Genomic DNA, 17,639 nt, shown 5'->3' on the forward strand with positions numbered 1-17,639 from the left:
ACCATCTCGGGGCAACTAGGGATATGCAATAAAATACGGATCTTAGGATTCTCACAACACAAGAATTATTTTTTTTTAAGTTGGGAGTTGATTTAACAAAACTTGAAGGCAGATAATAGGAGAGTTTAAAAACCCAAATCGATGAGCACTATTTTCTAAACCCCATCAAAAGCTGAGCCTTGAAAGTTACTGAATAGAGGCCATATACAGCATATTAAAAGACATAAGTAAATTAAATCCAAAACACTACTTCAAGATAAAGCAGGATATTAGAACAAGAGAATATAGGCTAAAACTGATGAAAGAAAAGTTTTGGACATGTCAGGAACAACTTCTTTGTGCAAAGAATGATCAACACAGTCGGCCCAAGTTTCCACATGATTTGCGCCTGATTTTTAGGAGCAACTGGTGGAGAACGGACTATCTTAGAAATCGCAATTCTCCACATTTTTTTTTCTGCAGTTCTAGTGAGGTAGAACAGTTCTACTTTGGAACAGAATTTTTTCTTCAAAAGGAGGCGTGTCCGACCACTGACGCCTGATTTCAAAGTTTCCACAGTGAAAACATACTCCAAACTAAAGTAGAATGGAGCAAGTGAAGATTTTTGTAGAACTGAAAAAACCTGTTCTACATATTAAAAAATCAGGCGCAGGTTACAAATTAGGCGTCCAGAATGAGGTGGGGGGGGGGAAGGGAAGTCATTAAATTCTACAATAAATCCTTATTTATACTTCGACAAATATTATACAAATAAATCCAACCTGAATAAACATTTATAAGCAAAGAAAAGATTAAATAAACCATCTTCCTACCTGTGTGAAAGTGCTTCAGCCATCGTTCATTCCCGTGGGGGGTGTGGAAGGAAACCGCCGTTTGTTGCCACGGAGGGGAGGGAGGGGAAGGAGACAGCAGTTTGTTGCCGCCGTGAAGGGGAGGGAGGGTGAGGAAACCGCCGTTTGTTGCCGTGGAGGGGAGGGAGCGGGAGGTACCGCCATTTGTTGCCGTGGAGGGGAGGGAGGGGAAGGAGACAGCGGTTTGTTGCCGTGGAGGGGAGGGAGGGGAAGGAGACAGCGATTTGTTGCCGTGGAGGGGAGGGAGGGGGAGGAAACCACCGTTTGTTGCCGTGGAGAGGAGGGAGGCTGAGGAAACCGCCGTTTGTTGCCGTGGAGGGGAGGGAGGGGGAGGAAACCGCCGTTTGTTGCCGTGGAGGGGAGGGAGGGGAAGGAGACAGCGGTTTGTTGCCGGGGAGGGAGGGGGAGGAAACCGCCGTTTGTTGCCGTGGAGGGGAGGGAGGGGGAGGAAACCGCCGTTTGTTGCCGTGGAGGGTGGGGACGGGAAGGAGACAGTGAGAAGGGTAGCCTCAGTGCTGATGTGCTGATGGCAATGTGCTTTTATTAAAACATTTTCAAAAATTAAACAGCTACAAAGGACTACAAAAATGGCCGAGTGCCAATGTTTCCTTCACACTGCGCGTGCGCGAACGCTCCAACGCGCATGCACAGCGTTGCCGGCAGGAAAAAAACTAATTTAAATAGTACCCGCCCCCTCCCACATACAAAATCGGCGCGAGTGTAGGCTCCGCCCCCCTGGGCGCCGCGCCAAACAGACAAAGAGCTGCAAAGCGCTCGAGAATAGCGTGTTTTTTTTCTGGCGCCGTTTTAGGCGCTAAAAGGGGCGCCCGTTTTTTATCCTGTGGAAACTTGGGCACTTAGAATGGTGTTTCTAGATAGAGTATTAGAGACACGCATTTTAAATTCATTCAAGAGTCGGTTGAGTGATCTCATGGAGGGAATGTAGTTTTTTTATGCTGGTTGAATGAGTTGTGATGGGACAAATGGCCTTCCTCATCAGTATCTGTCTTGTGCATTTTGTTGGTTTTCAATTATTCATTTTTCCCTTCCATCTTACAGGTAGGAGATGCAATAAATAAGAAACCTCAGCGACTGGTTACTCAATTCCATTTTACCAGTTGGCCTGACTTTGGAGTTCCATTTACCCCAATTGGCATGCTGAAATTTCTAAAGAAGGTGAAAACTTGCAACCCATCCTTTGCGGGTGCCATAGTTGTGCATTGCAGGTCAGTATGTCTTTAATCTAGTGTTTGGTGGATTTCTATTTTGATGGTGGGAAAGGATTCACAAATGTTTTAACTTGTCCTTCATTCATTACATGGCACAATGGTGAGGGTGGGTGGGGGAGCAGTTACCCATATAAGAGTTCATAGAAACATCGAAAATAGGTGCAGGAGTAGGCCATTCGGCCCTTCGAGCCTGTACCACCATTCAATAAGATCATGGCTGATCATTCACCTCAGTACCGCTTTCCTGCTTTCTCTCCATACCCCTTGATCCCTTTAGCCATAAGGGCCATATCTAACTCCCTCTTGAATATATCTAACGAACTGGCATTAACAACTCTCTGCGGTAGAGAATTCCACAGGTTAACAACTCTAAGTGAAGAAGTTTCTCCTCATCTCGGTCCTAAATGGCTTACCCCTTATCCTTAGACTATGTCCCCTGGTTCTGGACTTCCCCAACATCAGGAACGTTATTCCTGCATCTAACCTGTCCAGTCCCGTCAGAATTTTATATGTTTCTATGGGATCCCCTCTCATCCTTCTAAACTCCAGTGAATACAGGCCCTGTCGATCCAGTCGCTCCTCATATGTCAGTCCTGCCATCCCGGGAATCAGTCTAGTGAACCTTCGCTGTACTCCCTCAATAGCAAGAATGTCCTTCCTCAGGAGACCAAAACTGAACACAATATTCCAGGTGAGGCCTCACCAAGGCCATGTACAGCTGCAGTAAGACCTCCCTACTCCTATACTCCAATCCCCTAGCTATGAAGGCCAACATGCCATTTGCCTGGCCTTCACCACCTGCTGCACCTGCATGCCAACCTTCAATGACTGATGTACCATGACACCCAGGTCTCATTGCACCTCCCCTTTTCCTAATCTGCCGCCATTCAGCTAATATTCTGCCTTCATGTTTTTGCCACCAAAGTGGATAACCTCACATTTATCCGCATTATACTGCATCTGCCATGCATTTGCCCACTCACCTAACCTATCCAAGTCATCCTGCAGCCTCTTACCATCCCTCCTCACAGCTCACACCACCCACCCAGCTTAGTGTCATCTGTAAACTTGGAGGTATTACTCTCAATTCCTTCATCTAAATCATTGATGTATATTGTAAATAGCTGGGGTCCCAGCACTGAGCTCTGCGGCACCCCACTAGTTACTGCCTGCCATTCTGAGAAGGACCTGTTTATCCCTACTCTCTGCTTCCTGTCTGCCAACCAGTTCTCTATCCACGTCAATACATTATCCCCAATACCAATCTCTTGTGTGGGACCTTGTCAAAAGCCTTTTGAAAGTCACACTGGTTCTGCTTGTCCACTCTACTAGTTACATCCTCACAAAATTCTAGAAGATTTGTCAAGCATGATTTCCCTTTCCTAAATCCATGTTGACTTGGACCGATCCTGTCTCTGCTTTCCAAATGCGCTGCTATTTAATAATTGATTCCAACATTTTTCCCACTACTGATGTCAGGCTATAACCGCTCTATAATTTCCTGTTTCTCTCTCCCTTTTTTTAAAAAGTGGTGTTACGTTAGCTACCCTCCAGTCCATAGGAACTGATCCAGAGTCGATAAGACTGTTGGAAAATGATCAACAATGCATCCACTATTTCTAGGGCCATTTCCTTAAGTACTCTGGGATGCAGACTACCGGGCCCTGGGGATTTATCGACCTTCAATCACATCGATTTCCCTAACACAATTTCCTGACTAATAAGGATTTCCTTCAGTTCCTCCTTCTCACTAGACCCCTGGTCCCCTAGTATTTCCGGAAGGTTATTTGTGTCTTCCTTCGTGAAGACAGAACCAAAGTATTTGTTCAATTGGTGCACGCAGCAATGCACGCAGCATAAGAAATAAAACACATGGGTTACAAACACAAATTTAGCTTAAAGGGTATGATGTAGTAGCCGTTACAGAGACCTGGCTACAAGCTGGGCACGATTGGGAGCTAAATATTCTAGGTTATAGGATCATTAGAAAGGACAGGGAAATTGGGGCAGCAGAAAGAGTAGCAATATTGAAAAAAGACCCATTTACAGCAGTAGAAAGGAAGAATTTCAGTAATGGTGGAACTAAGGAACAGTAAAGGATGTAAGACTTTGGTAGAGTTGTCTACAGAGCTCCTGACAGTAATGATGTGGTGGGGTGGGTGTATAAATAAGGTCAGCATATCACAGAAACAATGTTATAATGGGAGGTTTTAATTTTCATATAGACTGGGAGAAGCAGAATAGATTATGTAGTAAATGCAATGAATTTCTAGAATTTATTTGGGCCAGTTTTCTGGAACATTTGCTTTAGAATTGATGAGGACACAGTCTGTACTAGATTTAGTGACGAGCAACGAACCAGAATTAGTTCACAATCTAGCAGTAAAAAAACATTTTGTAAATCGATTGTATTTGATACTAGGTTTGAAGGAACAAAGAGAGTCACAAACCAAGGTTTTAAATTTACCTGACGCTAACTTCAAAGGGATGAGGAATAAATTGCAATAAATGGAGGTAAACCTACAGATAAACAGTGGGAAATGTTCAAATAAATATTTACTACATACAAAACTAGTACATACCACTTAAAAGCAAAAGTTCCACTTGTGCAGTTAAGCAACTATGGTCAACAAATGTGATAAGAGACAGTATCAAACTTTAAAGAAAAAGCTTACACAAATGTTGTGTAATGAGAGAGGATTAATGAGCAATCTCATTGTGCAAGGCCCCTTGAGGAAGAGTGACCATAATATGGTGGAATTCTACATTAGGATGGAGAATGAAACAGTTAATTCAGAGACCATGGTGCAGAACTTAAAGAAAGGTAACTTTGAAGGTATGAGGTGTGAATTGGCTAGGATAGATTGGCGAATGATACTTAAGGGGTTGACAGTGGATGGGCAATGGCAGACATTTAGAGACCGCATGGATGAACTACAACAATTGTACATCCCTGTCTGGCGTAAAAGTAAAAAAGGGAAGGTGGCTCAACCTTGGCTATCAAGGGAAATCAGGGATAGTTTTAAAGCCAAGGAAGTGGCATACAAATTGGCCACAAATAGCAGCGAAACCGGGGACTGGGAGAAATTTAGAACTCAGCAGAGGAGGACAAAGGGTTTGATTAGGGCAGGGAAAATAGAGTACGAGAGGAAGCTTGCAGGGAACATTAAGACGGACTGCAAAAGCTTCTATAGATATGTAAAGAGAAAAAGGTTAGTAAAGAAAAAACGTAGGTCCCCTGCAGTCAGAATCAGGGGAAGTCATAACGGGGAACAAAGAAATGGCGGACCAATTGAACAAGTACTTTGGTTCGGTATTCATTAAGGAGGACACAAACAACCTTCCGGATATAAAAGGGGTCAGAGAGTCTAGTAAGAAGGGGGAACTGAGGGAAATCCTTATTAGTCAGGAAATTGTGTTGGGGAAATTGATGGGATTGAAGACCGATAAATCCCCAGGGCCTGATGGACTGCATCCCAGAGTACTTAAGGAGGTGGCCTTGGAAATAGCGGATGCATTGACAGTCATTTTCCAACATTCCATAGACTCTGGATCAGTTCCTATCGAGTGGAGGGTAGCCAATGTAACCTCACATTTTAAAAAAAGGAGGGAGAGAGAAAACAGGGAATTATAGACCGGTCAGCCTGACATCGGTAGTGGGTAAAATGATGGAATCAATTATTAAGGATGTCATAGCAGCGCATTTGGAAAGAGGTGACATGATAGGTCCAAGTCAGCATGGATTTGTGAAAAGGAAATCATGCTTGACAAATCTTCTGGAATTTTTTGAGGATGTTTCCAGTAGAGTGGACAAGGGAGAACCAGTTGATGTGGTGTATTTGGACTTTCAGAAGGCTTTCGACAAGATCCCACACAAGAGATTAATGTGCAAAGTTAAAGCACATGGGATTGGGGGTAGTGTGCTGACATGGATTGAGAACTGGTTGTCAGACAGGAAGCAAAGAGTAGGAGTAAATGGGTACTTTTCAGAATGGCAGGCAGTGACTAGTGGGGTACCGCAAGGTTCTGTGCTGGGGCCCCAGCTGTTTACATTGCACATTAATGATTATGCGAGGGGATTAAATGTAGTATCTCCAAATTTGCGGATGACACTAAGGTGAGTGGCAGTGTGAGCTGCGAGGAGGATGCTATGAGGCTGCAGAGTGACTTGGAATGGTTAGGTCAGTGGGCAAATGCATGGCAGATCAAGTATAATGTGGATAAATGTGAGGTTATCCACTTTGGTGGTAAAAACAGAGAGACAGACTATTATCTGAATGGTGACAGATTAGGAAAAGGGGAGGTGCAACGATACCTGGGTGTCATGGTACATCAGTCATTGAAGGTTGGCATGCAGGTACAGCAGGCGATTAAGAAAGCAAATGGCATGTTGGCCTTCATAGCGAGGGGATTTGAGTACAGGGACAGGGAGGTGTTACTACAGTTGTACAGGGTCTTGGTGAGGCCACACCTGGAATATTGTGTACAGTTTTGGTCTCCTAACTTGAGGAAGGACATTCTTGCTATTGAGGGAGTGCAGCGAAGGTTCACCAGATTGATTCCCGGGATGGCGGGACTGACATATCAAGAAAGACTGGATCAACTGGGATTGTATTCACTGGAGTTCATAAAAATGAGAGGGGATCTCATAGAAACATTTAAAATTCTGATGGGTTTAGACAGGTTAGATGCAGGAAGAATGTTTCCAATGTTTGGGAAGTCCAGAACCAGGGGTCACAGTCTAAGGATAACGGGTAAGACATTTAGGGCCGAGATGAGGAGAAACTTCTTCACCCAGAGAGTGGTGAACCTGTGGAATTCTCTACCACAGAAAGTTGTTGAGGCCAATTCACTAAATATATTCAAAAAAGAGTTTGATGTAGTCCTTACTACTAGTGGGATCAAAGGGTATGGCAAGAAAGCAGAAAAAGGGGTACTGAAGTTGCATGTTCAGCCATGAACTCATTGAATGGGGGTGCAGGCTCGAAGGGCCGAATGGCATACTCCTGCACCTATTTTCTATGTTTCTAAATGCAAGAAAAAGTGGAAATCCAGTAAACTGGGAGAGTTACAAAAAGCAACAGAGGGATACAAAGAAAGCAATTAGAGGTGCCAAATGGGAATATGAAAAAAAAACTTGCAAGGACTATCAAAGTTAACAGCAAACGGTTTTATAAATCTATTAAGAGAAAGAAAGTGGTAAGGGAGAATGTGGGCCTATTAAAGACAACTGCAGGTGAAACTATAATAGAAACATAGAAATTTACAGCACAAAAGGAGACCATTTCGGCCCATCGTGTCCGTGCCGGCCGACAAAGAGCCACACGTCCCTCGTGCAGCAGCCCTGAAGGTTACATATAAACCTATGAACGATGGTGGAAAGGCAAAGAGCACCGAGTCCAACCAGTCCACCTCGCAACTGCGACACCCCTTACACTGAAACATTCTACCCTAACCGGAGCCATGTGATCTCCTGGGAGAGGCAAAAACCAGAAAAAAACCCAGGCCAATTTAGGGAGAAAAAAATCTGGGAAAATTCCTCTCCAACCCATCCAGGCGATCAAAACTCGTCGAGGAGATCACCCTGCCCATTTTCGATTCCCTGCAGTACTTAGCATTATATCTGCGCCGGCCAACAAGAGGTTATCCAGTCCAACCCCAGTTTCCAGCTCTAGGTCCGTAACCCTGCAGGTTACAGCACTTTAAGTGTCCATCCAACCATCTCTTAAAAGTGGTGAGGGTTTCGGCATCCACCACTCTTCCAGGCAGTGAGTTCCAGATCCCCACAACCTTCTGTGTAAAGAAGCCTCCCCTCAAATCCCCTCCAAACCTTCCACCTACCACCTTAAAATGATGCCCCCTCGTAATAGATCCCTCCACCAATGGAAATAGATCCTTATTATCCACTATGTCCAGGCCCCTCAATATTTTGTACAGTTCAATGAGGTCTCCTCTCAACCTCCTCTGTTCCAAAGAGAACAAACCCAGCCTATCCAATCTGGCCTCGTAACTAAAATTCTCCATTCCAGGCAGCATCCTAGTAAATCTCCTCTGCACCCTCTCTAATGCAATCACGTCCTTCCTGTGATAGGCAACCAGAACTGCACACAGTACTCCAACTGTGGAGTATAATGGACAATAATGAAATGGCAGACTTGTTAAATGAATACTTTACAATGTTTTCACAGTAGAGGAATACCAGCAGTACGAGGGAACCTTTTTTTTTTAAAAAAGTCAACTGGAGGAACTTGCTGCATCTAATATAAGTTTGTAAAAAAAAATGGTAATGGAGAAAATAATGGGATTTAGATAGACATATCTCCAGGACCTGATGGGTTCCATCACAAGGTATTAAAAGAAATAGGGGAGGAAATTTTAGATGCATTAGTCATAATTTTTCCAAGCTCTCTCGTTTGAGAATTGTATCTTTGGAAAATTGTAAATGTGACTCCATTATTTAAGGGAGGGAGGGAGAAACCAAAACAATGACAGACCAGTCAGCTTAATTTCAGTTGTGGTAAAGTTACTGGAATCTATCACCTATACTCAGGGGTACAGTAGCTCAGCACTTGAATACATGTGAACTGGAGTACTGCATTTGGTTTTGGGCACTGCACCTCAGAAATCTGTTGTTGGGAAATTGCTAGTCTATAATTAAGGATAGGGTGACTCAACACCTCGAAAAATGTTCAGTTGATCAGAGAGTGTTAGCATGGATTGTGAAAGTTAGGTCATGCCTGACAAACCTGTTTGAATTTTTTGAGGAGGTGACTAAAATAGTGGACAAGAAAATGTCTATGGATGTTTTTATATGGACATCCAGCAGGTAATTCATAAAGTCCCATATAAGATTGTTAACCAAAGTCGTAGCCCACAGAATTGAGAGCAAATTATTGAGCTGGTTAGGAAATTGGCTGAGCAGCAGGAAACAGGGATAATGGGTAGGTACTCAAATTGGCAGGATGTGACTAGTGATGTCCCACAGGAATCTGTGTTGGGGCCTCAACTATCACAGTATTTATAAACAACTTAGACGATGGCATAGAAAGTCATATATCCAAACTTGCCGATGGCACAAAGATAGATGGCAGTGTAGATGAAAGCATAAAATTGCAAAGGGATATCGACAGATTAAATGAATGAGCAAAAGTATGGCAAATAGATTTCAATGTAGGCAAATGTGAGGCCACCCACTTTGAACCTAAAGCGATAGAACAGGGTAATTTCTAAATGGGGAAAAGCTAAAAACAGTAGAGGTTCAAATAGACTTGGGCGGGGTGGGGGGGGGGTCCAGGTACATAGATCATTAAACAGATGCAGAGAATAATTAAAAAGGCTAATGGAATGCTCGCCTTTATATCTAGAGGACTAGAATACAAAGGGGTAGAAGTTAAGCTGCAGCTGTACAAATCCCTGGTTAGACCACACTTGAATGTGAAGCAAAGTTAATGACATTTTCCAGTTCAGGGCGAGAGCAGGAAGTAGCCCCGACAGTCATCAATGTACTAGAAAAAGAGGTGAGGGAGAGAACCTGAGTAGGACTGGAACAAAGAATGTTCCACATATCTCTGAAAAAGGCAGGCATAGCCAGGACCTATAGATTTTTGGTAGGTAATGTTAGCAAGGGATATGGATAAGGCAGGTAAATGGAGTTGAGGTACAAATCAACCATGAAATGATTGAATGACGGAACAAAGTGCCAAAGCTCCAAATGTGTGTCAGATTAAAAATTGTCATTGACTCTGAATGAGCCCAGCCACTTATACTGACAGTTTAAGGGGTTCAGTGAAGAATTGGCCAAGATGCCTACCTTGGAGTCCTTAAAGATCATTCCACCTGCCCCTCGCCACCACAGTTACTCTTCATTTCTGGCTTTCGGTTCCATCAGCAGTGCAAGTGATGGAAACACCAGAAAATCTGCTCGAGTCTAAAGCCCTGCTCCCTCGCCATCATTTTCATGAGGTGCAGTGGGACACTGTTATTTGTAAGAAGAGTGGGTGGAGAAAAATCTTGATGGCCAATTTTATGATGGGAATTTGGCAGGAAATCTTCCCGCACATTTTTCTCACTTCTCTACCCTGAGACCTGCTCATTTTTGGCTGGTAATAGAATGGAAAGTTCCCCATTGTATATCAGTACTGACTTCTCATGTTTGGCTTTACGCTGATGTGGGAAAATAACATATATACATACTGAATAGAAATAATCTTCTAGACATGCTTTTAGACTTATATTTCTGAAAATGTTATTTAGATTTCAGGATCTTTTTTTCTTCTATTATATTGCAACATGGTTAGCTTAATTGGTATAATTTGCTGTGGATGTTACATGTTTTACACAAATGGTATATTTTCAATGGAATACTTCCAAGCAATAATATACTGACGCATTTAATTTGGGAATTTGAACCAGCACTTTCTTGTCAGGAGAGTTTTGTTTAGAAATGTTTAGTAGAACGTTGCCCAGGCTATAGCTGCCATCTTGTGGAGCTTCAAGATATTGTGTACTTGATGTAAATGTTTAATGAAATCCAGAAGGTTTGGTCTGAAACATTCAAGACCTTGAATGTGTTGTCATCTCCCAAATCCATGCCTCATCTTTCTGGCAACTATCTCGTTTCTTCAGTCCAGTATGTGCCACTGCCGCAATACCTGAATGGCTTTTATCAAAGTTACAAATGACATCCTCTGTGACTCTGACCATCATGCATTATTGCTCCTTGATCTCTGATATGATATGGTTGACCATGCCATCCTACTCCACTTGGTTTTAATCTTACCTTTCCAATCGTAGCTAGAGCAAGAAGCTCCCACTCGGTAATCTCTTGAATCCCCCAAAGGTCTATGCTTGGGGCCCCTCCTTTTTCTCATGTACATGCTGCCCCTTGGTGACATCATCCGAAGACATGAGGGTAGAAATTGGACCTCGTTGCACCTGTTTTACAAAATGAGATCAGCGCCCTGACGACTCGTTAGGTTCCTTAATTATGTAAAAGAGGGACCTAACTCCTGATTTAGATCTCTTCACAGAAATTGGACAGCAATGAGCAGAGCAGTTGCCAGCCCCATTCAGGATTTTTCAGCTGCTGCCAAGTAAAATAAAACCTACCATTCTTATCCAGTCTGGCTTATGTATGACTCCAGTTCTACACCAAAGTGGCTGACTCTTAACAGAGCAAGCAACTCAGCAGGACAACTAGTAATGGGCAATAAATGCCAGCGCCGATCACATCCAAGAATACTTTTTTTTTTAAATCACTCCCTTGCATAATTGTCCAAGATAAAAATGTTTTGTAATTTTCAGTGCTGGTGTTGGTCGTACAGGCACTTTCATCGTTATTGATGCCATGCTGGACATGATGCATGCAGAGAGGAAAGTGGATGTTTTTGGATTTGTGTCACGGATCCGAGCTCAGCGATGTCAAATGGTTCAGACAGATGTAAGTCTGAAAATATCTTATAGCTAAGAAATGTTACTACAATAACTTGGATTATATAGAACGCCTCACGTGCTGGAAGATATACAAGCACTTTACAATAAGGAAGAAAAGGATATAGTGGATACTGAAAATGGGAAGAGGAGGGCAATAGAGAGGCTAGAGAAGGGAACAGAAGATGCATTAAAAAAAAACAGGGTTTTCAAAATGAGGAGAATGGTGGCAAGACGGAGGAAGCCTGGGATTAACAGACATTTGATATTGAAGGAGATGTGCGAGAGGGGCATAAAGCATGAGATCACTAAAATCGGGTAATGTGAGGCAGATTTGAAGACTGATAAGAAATTTTGAAGTCAACATGCTCGGGGAGCTTGGAGAGGTCGGATATGAAAGGATTGTGGGATTTAGTGTAGGTAAAAACATGGACTGCAATGTTCTGGATGAGTTGAAGCTTATGGAAGGTTGATGCAGGGAGGTCAGTTTTTAAGGCTTCGGGGAGTTTAAGTCTTGAGGTAAAGAAGACGTGGATGATTATTTCAGCAGCAGAAAGGGACAGAAGGGCGTGGAGAGTATTTTAGAGGTGAAAAAAAATGGTCTTGGTATTACAGTAAATTTGGGGAAGAAGTTGATTCGGGTGCCAATATTCTATGCTTCCTGACTCAGCTTGAGATGGTAGCTAGAAAGATTGATGGACTTGAGGCAAGAAGCTCAGAGATTTTGCAGAGTGCCAAAATGTATAACCTTAGTTTTCCAATATTGGGCTGGTGGATGTAAACTTGTTATTACATTGTAGATGCAGTACGTGTTTATATATCAAGCACTGTTGGAGCATTATTTATATGGGGACACAGAGCTGGAAGTGACTTCACTTGAAAGCCACTTGCAGAAACTTTACAACAGAGTATCTGGATCAGGCTGCAGTGGTCTGGAGGAAGAGTTCAAGGTAAGAAATTGAGTCACTTGTCAATTTAGTAAACGGGACTAGTTTTGGGAGAAATATTTAAAAATCATCCATTCTGCTAATGCTTTAAAAGAAAATTAATCTTACTTCCTGACACTGATATTGTGCTTGACGGCAACAAAATACACATGGTGGATTGACCAGTGATCAAATGATTCCAGCTTTCAAGGGTTTACAAATACTTTCTAGGGTCATGGGTCTTTGATTAACACTTGGAGCAATGATAAATGATAAATTAAGGGTTGAAATTATTTATTTGGTTCACGCCCTGAAGTCTAGTCAGACTGGAAGTCTGCATTAACTAATTATATTTTTCCAATAGAAAGAAATTATTTATAATTTGAATGTTTTTGGAAACTACTATGTTGTAGCATGATTTCCTGAGTGTGATGATTCAAATGGGTCAGATAGAAAGCTGTTTTAATGACAATCTTAATGACTACAGAGAATATCAACTATTCTGGCATATTAATTGTCATCACCATATCTAAATGCATTGTGACACAACTTTTTTTCTGTTTTTAAAAAAAAAGACCCAAGTACAGTGGCTTGCTTTGAATCAGGGTTGCCACCTTTCTAGTATTTCTGAAATTGTTGAACTCAAGTTGAGTCCGGAAGGCTGTGAAATACCTAATGGAAAGATGAGGTGCTGTTCCTCGAGTGACATTGGAACAGTGCAGGAGGCAGAGGACAGAGAGGTCAGGGTGGGAGTGGTCGGGAGAATTAAAATGACAGGTGACTGGAAGCTTGGTCATGTTCATGTCAAGCGTGACGCCGAGCTTTTGGTCAGAAACTTCTGACAAGTATGTTAACTGTTTCCCTCTCCACAGATAGTGCCTGACCTGAATATTTCCAGCATTTCTTGTTTATATTTCAGATTTCCTGCATCCGCAGGATTTTACCATTGACTTATACATGATTGAGGCTCTTTGTCCTTTGCAATTAAATTTGCAGTCTTAAAGAGGCACAGCTGCAGCTTATAAGCTGAATAGTACTTCTGCATTACTTGGTAGAATACATTTGTCCTCATAAAACAACTTGCAATCTGACTTATTTGTAAGCAATGCCATGGGAATCTGTTAGTAATATATCAAAAACAATGTATTGTACTCAAGACATGGCACCTTATCACTAATGCAGAACGCAAAACAGTTTTAAAATACTGGCTGCTTCTGAGCTACAAATTGAAAATGTTGACTGCATTCTAATCTGCGAAAGCTACCTGACTAAACAATAATTAACCTGAGTGACCTGCGACTTTACTTTCTCGCCGTAAGAGGACAAGGCAGTTAAAATAGAGCTCCACCTTAGCAGAAGAATAATGCATTACATGTTACAATGATCTTGTCACTATAAAACTTTGATACAATTTACTATGTGCAGTGCTACAGGAGATTCACTAATATTTACTGTAATATAAGGAAAATATTGTCTTAATGCATTTCCCATCTGTCATACTGAATTTTTCTGTGACATTTGTAATAAATTTAAACAAACCAAAGTAGTCGTTTGGAATCTATAGCAATTGAATAAACTGTAATTGACACCATTTATAACCCATGACTGACTTTACAAATCACACTTTCTTTCAAAAAAAGATCGAAAGCCTGGGTGCTAATCTACAGCCTGAAGAGCAATTAAACTCTGACATCATCCAGTATTTAGTTAATAGGAGTTAGACTTTTTGTAACCTTGAGATTAGATGGGAGTTGAGGAGAAATGTTTTCACCCAGAGGGTGGTGGGGGTCTGGAACTCACTGCCTGAAAGGGTGGTAGAGGCAACAGCCCTCATCACATTTAAAAAGTACTTGGATATGCATTTGAAGTGCCGTAACCTACAAGCTGCGGACCAAGAGCTGGAAAATGGGATTCGGCTGAATAGCTCTTTATCGGCCGGCACAGACACAATGGGCCGAATGGCCTCCTGTGCCATAAACTTCTACGACTCTTAAGGGGACACAGCTTCAGTTCAACAGCCGAATAATGCATTGGGGGTTACATGGTATATAACACTGTTGTCATCTGACTGAATGTGAGTAACACCATAGAAAATCCACTAGTCCTTATCGAAAAGTAGCTCATGGAAGTGTATTTTACATGTTTTTTAATATGAATTATAAGACTTGTAATGGATATTATTAGGTGCAGATTGAATTTGGTTATTATCTTTCCCTAGAAACTGACCTCAATCAAAATTCAGAACGATAAGATGAGGACAGGCAATTTGCCAGCCAACATGAAGAAAAACAGAGTTCTTCAGATCATCCCATGTAAGATCTCTTTTTTAAAAAACACATTGTACTGAAATTCTTCCAATTATTACGTGCAAAACTGAAGTGTTAGTATGGAGGAGTTTTTTGTTAATAAATCATTCATCCACTTCTAGTACCGCTCTTATATGAACCAGTATAAGGAACAATAATAACGAATAACTTTTATTTATATAGCACCTTTAACGTAGTAAAATGTCCTAAGGCGCTTCACAACAGTGTTGCAAGAAAAAGCAATATAAGTCATGATAAATGTTTGCTAAAGGCCAATTAAGGATACCATGTAAAACTCTGCAGCCTTCAATTTCCCACCGCAAAAATGTATACCTAGCCTACTCCGAGCTAACAGAGTAGCAAAATAATTGAGACGTACAGGGGTCCAAGTGCAGAAATCACTAAAAGCTAGTGGACAGGTACAAAAAAAATGTGAAAGGCTGATGAATTATTGGCCTTTATCTTCAGAGGGCTGGAATACAAAGGGGTGGGAACTCTGGTTAGACTCCAGCTGGAGCACTGCATTCAGTTCTGGGTGCCGCACCTTGAAGGATATATTGGCCTTGGAGGGGGTGCAGCGCAGACTCACCAGCATGATATCTCTAGATATGAGGACGGGTTGCACAGGTTCGGCTTGTATTCCTTTGAATATAAAAGATTAAGGGGTGACGTAATTGAGTTGTTTAAAGTGATTAAAGGATTTGATAGGGTAGATAGTAGGAGGCAATGTTTTCTTAAAGCGGTCACGCAGCGATCTGCAGGTCTCGTGCAGCTGGCTTACCGGCGTTCTAATCTCAAACAGTAAGGGGCTGCGCACCCCCAAAAAAAATTAACGGAAAAATTAGAAGGGAATGATCAGCCATGATCTTATTGAATGGCGGTGCAGGCTCGAATAGGTACTCCTGCACCTATTTTCTATGTTTCTATGCACGATTCCATCAAATTCCAGTTGCTGATTTTTCACACACAAATTTCATAAAATACTTTAAGATCAACAGATTACATAAAAGTCACTGAAAAAACCAGCTTAATTATTCCTGATGACTTGAACAACACAGCTAGTGCATGCTTAAACACTGCAATGCTGAATAACGCTTTGATCGCTGATGCGACTTAGCCTGAACCAGACGGTGCTGGTGAGGTGAAGTAATTTGTATTGAAGGGAAAGGAATACAAAATTTCATTGTAGAGTTTCAACAAGCTGGGAAAGACACTGGCTTAGTACGTCTTGAACTAACTTAACGGCAGTTATATTCAGTAGAATAAACAGATTGAAACGTGTCTGTGCAGGTTGCAAAACCAGTGGAACGCCCTGCAGTAGAAGATGCTGACCAACTCGAAGCAGAATTTTACCCTTTGCAAATATCCAGGCTTTTGAATGCCATAGAAAATAGGTGCAGGAGTAGGCCTGAAATTTGCGTGTGAAAAATCAGCAACTGGAATTTGATGGAATCGTGCATAGAAAATAGGTGCAGGAGTACCTATTCGAGCCTGCACCGCCATTCAATAAGATCATGGCTGATCAATCACCTCAGTACCCCTTTCCTGCTTTCTCTCCATACCCCTTGATCCCTTTAGCCGTAAGGGCCATATCTAACTCTCTTGAATATATCCAATGAACTGGCATCAACAACTCTCTGCGGTAGAGAATTCCACAGGTTAACAACTCTGAGTGAAGAAGTTTCTTCTCATCTCAGTCCTAAATAGCTTACCCTTTATCCTTCGACTGTGTTCCCTGGTTCTGGACTTCCCCAACGTCGGGAACATTCTTCCTGCATCTAACCTGTTCAGCCCAGTCAGAATTTTATGTTTCTATGAGATCCCCTCTCATCTTTCTAAATTCCAGTGAATACAGACCCAGTCGATCCAGTCTCTCCTCATATGTCAGTCCTATTATATTGAAACCTAAATTGCAGTTGTCTGTTGCACATCACTTTATTACTAATGTAAAGGATCATGGAAAAGTTTACCTGTATCATGAATGAATGTATGTGTATATACACTCTTATTTGTGCATGTCATTTTGTGCACAATTTACCAAAATTATTGACCTGGTGATGAGTACCTTGGAGTTGATTATAAGCTGTAACAAATGCACACCAAAGAGCACACCCACAAACAATTTTAACATGCGCTACAATCCACAGCCCAAGGTTTTCTGACTACATTGAGTTTCCTTCCCTTTCTGTTGCTCCAATTGGAACAAAAGGCTTATGTGTCTCAGTAGCATTGTTCCAAGTGCATTCTAATTGTGCACATCTTCGAATACAAATGTTGAAACTCTGGCATTTGAAGCCAAAGACGACTCCGTTCTATTGCTGTTAGAATTCTTACTGCCTGGTTTATTCCATTCCCCAGCACTAACATTCAGGCAATAAAAGTTATATTTTGACATTAATGGCAAAACTTGAACTTACAATTGTCCCCAGAAAACTTGAGTGCCCTCTCCAGGTTTGGATGGTTGGAAGAAATCAAGGTTCTCTATCTGTTGGCTTGTGGTTTGATGTGACGGGCATCTAACATGCTCCCATTGTTAATTTCCTTTATAGCAGTTTATTCCCCAACTCATCATTTATGTTCCACAACTAATATGGTGGAAGTTCGCCAATTAGGATTTATTTTTCAATTAGGATTTATGGCTTCACTGTTGTGAAATAGCTTGGTATATAGCTCTTGGAAATTGCACTAGTTAATAAATAACCACTTTATTTCACCAACTGCCAGCATTCATTTCCTTTCCCATTCTATGCATCCAGTGACTTAACTGTGGCTCATGGAGTCATTGTATGCTCAGCATGTGATCGATAAGTTTGCATCTCACTGAATGTAAATGTTTTCTAACTCTTGCATTCTGTAAGAATTATGTACACAAAAGGGCAAATGATGTGTGCAGACATA

The 17,639-nt window shown here is 41.8% G+C and overlaps 1 protein-coding gene across 5 annotated transcripts in view; it reads left to right on the forward strand.

Moving 5' to 3' along the window:
* The window catches only part of ptpra (protein tyrosine phosphatase receptor type A), a 290,068-nt gene that overhangs the window by 240,694 nt on the left and 31,735 nt on the right, over positions 1-17,639 (forward strand). For all 5 annotated transcript variants that reach the window (XM_070866834.1, XM_070866832.1, XM_070866836.1 and 2 more), the window contains 4 exons: positions 1,911-2,077; positions 11,384-11,519; positions 12,310-12,459; positions 14,654-14,747. In XM_070866834.1, the coding sequence (XP_070722935.1) occupies positions 1,911-2,077; positions 11,384-11,519; positions 12,310-12,459; positions 14,654-14,747 (547 nt within the window). The remainder of the gene's footprint in view (positions 1-1,910; positions 2,078-11,383; positions 11,520-12,309; positions 12,460-14,653; positions 14,748-17,639) is intronic.

This window comes from Pristiophorus japonicus, chromosome 2, assembly GCF_044704955.1.
Source record: "Pristiophorus japonicus isolate sPriJap1 chromosome 2, sPriJap1.hap1, whole genome shotgun sequence".
In the NCBI taxonomy this organism is placed as follows: domain Eukaryota; kingdom Metazoa; phylum Chordata; class Chondrichthyes; family Pristiophoridae; genus Pristiophorus; species Pristiophorus japonicus.